Source organism: Tamandua tetradactyla, chromosome 9 (assembly GCF_023851605.1).
Source record: "Tamandua tetradactyla isolate mTamTet1 chromosome 9, mTamTet1.pri, whole genome shotgun sequence".
Lineage (NCBI taxonomy): Eukaryota > Metazoa > Chordata > Mammalia > Pilosa > Myrmecophagidae > Tamandua > Tamandua tetradactyla.
In genome coordinates, this window is record NC_135335.1 from 19626762 (window position 1) to 19628331 (window position 1570).

The window sequence follows — 1570 nt, forward strand, 5'->3', positions numbered from 1 at the left end:
AAAAGTGGTGAGCCAGATTAATTCCATGAGCCTTAGTTTGCCAACTTCTACTCTGTGATATAGTAACCTCACAAGATGGAAGGAACTTGGATTCCTGAGCATCTGTTAAGCAAAGACACCCACACCCCAGCATATACTCACCATGGGCTATTGAAAGAAAGAGAAAACCTTCATTCTTTAAGCTATATTATAGTTAAGTCTCTCTTGTTATAGCAGTTTAGCATTTTACTTTAATGCACAGAAAAATAAACTCTTAACTACCCAGGCCACTCTTCCATTCCATAGTACTCATCTCCCTCCATCTAAATATCCAACCCAAAGAAACTGGGTCCTCCTCCTACATCCTCACTGTCCTTTCCAAGACTTCAGGGAAAAAGCTCTTCCCAGGGCTCCCTTCACCTCCTTGTTCCGAAGACTATAAATGAGAGGGTTGAGCATTGGCGTGACGATGGAGTAAAATACGGATATCACTTTGTTGAAGTTGATGGAGGAGGCCATCTTGGTCCGGACATACATAAAAAAAAGAGTGCCATAAAAGAGGCTCACAACAGTCAGGTGAGCCGCACAAGTGGAAAAGGCTTTCCGGCGCTCAGCAACCGAGTGGATGTGCAGTAATGTCCACACAATGTTGCCATAGGATGCCGCAATTACTGAAGAGGATGCCAGGAGCACAGCCAAAGAGACCAGGAAGTCGGCAGTCTCCTTCAGGGTGACGTCTGAGCAGGACAGAGCAAGCAGGGGTGATGCATCACAGAAGAAGTGGTCGATGACATTGGGGCCACAAAATGTTAGCTGGGACATGAGGTAGATGGGCAGAATGGGTGTAAGGAAGCCCACCAACCAACAAGCAGCTGCCAAGCAGATGCAGGTGCCCCAGGACACCAAGGCCTGATAGCGGAGAGGCACACAAATGGCTACGTAGCGGTCATAGGCCATGGCAGCCAATAGGAAGCATTCAGTTGCTCCAAGGAAGGTGAAGATGAAGAGCTGGGACAAGCAGCCGGCATAGGAGATGTTCTTGCCCTTATCCACCCCAACAAAACCAGTCAGCATCTTCGGCACTGTGACCGAGGTATACAAGATTTCAACGCAGGACAGATGCGTCAGGAAGAAGTACATGGGCCTTCGTAGCCGGTGGTCCAAACTCACCACCAAGATAATAGCCAAGTTCTCCACGATGGCAAACAGATACATAGTAAGGAAGAGTGTGAAGAAGAGAAGATGTGCTTCGTGCACCCCAGCAAAGCCCACCATGATAAACTCTGTTACCTGGGTCCAGTTTTGGGTATATGGCTGCATTTGTAGGAGCAAGAAGGCAGTGCACTCATAGCCTTGTGAATAATGAAAGCTCAAAGAGAACTTGTGAGGATGTTGGACTGGAATACCTTTCAGTTCAGATGAGGAAAGACAAGTCAAAATACTGCCCCTACTCTCAAGAAATTTGTAGTCTACAAGGGACTTGGGCAACAGACAATTTCAATACAAAATGGAAAGTGCTGGATAGGAAGAAGGTGGGATATTATAGTAGAAAAGAGCAGAGAAGCTAAGCCAGTCTTGAGGAATCAGAGAA

General features: G+C 46.7%; 1 protein-coding gene across 1 annotated transcript; it reads right to left on the reverse strand.

The window, feature by feature from the left end:
* Positions 1–345: 345 nt before the first annotated feature.
* On the reverse strand, positions 346–1299 carry OR6Q1 (olfactory receptor family 6 subfamily Q member 1). The gene has a single exon (XM_077115034.1). It carries the CDS (start codon positions 1297–1299, stop codon positions 346–348), a length of 954 nt encoding a protein of 317 aa, XP_076971149.1.
* Between the last annotated feature and the right edge of the window lie 271 nt (positions 1300–1570).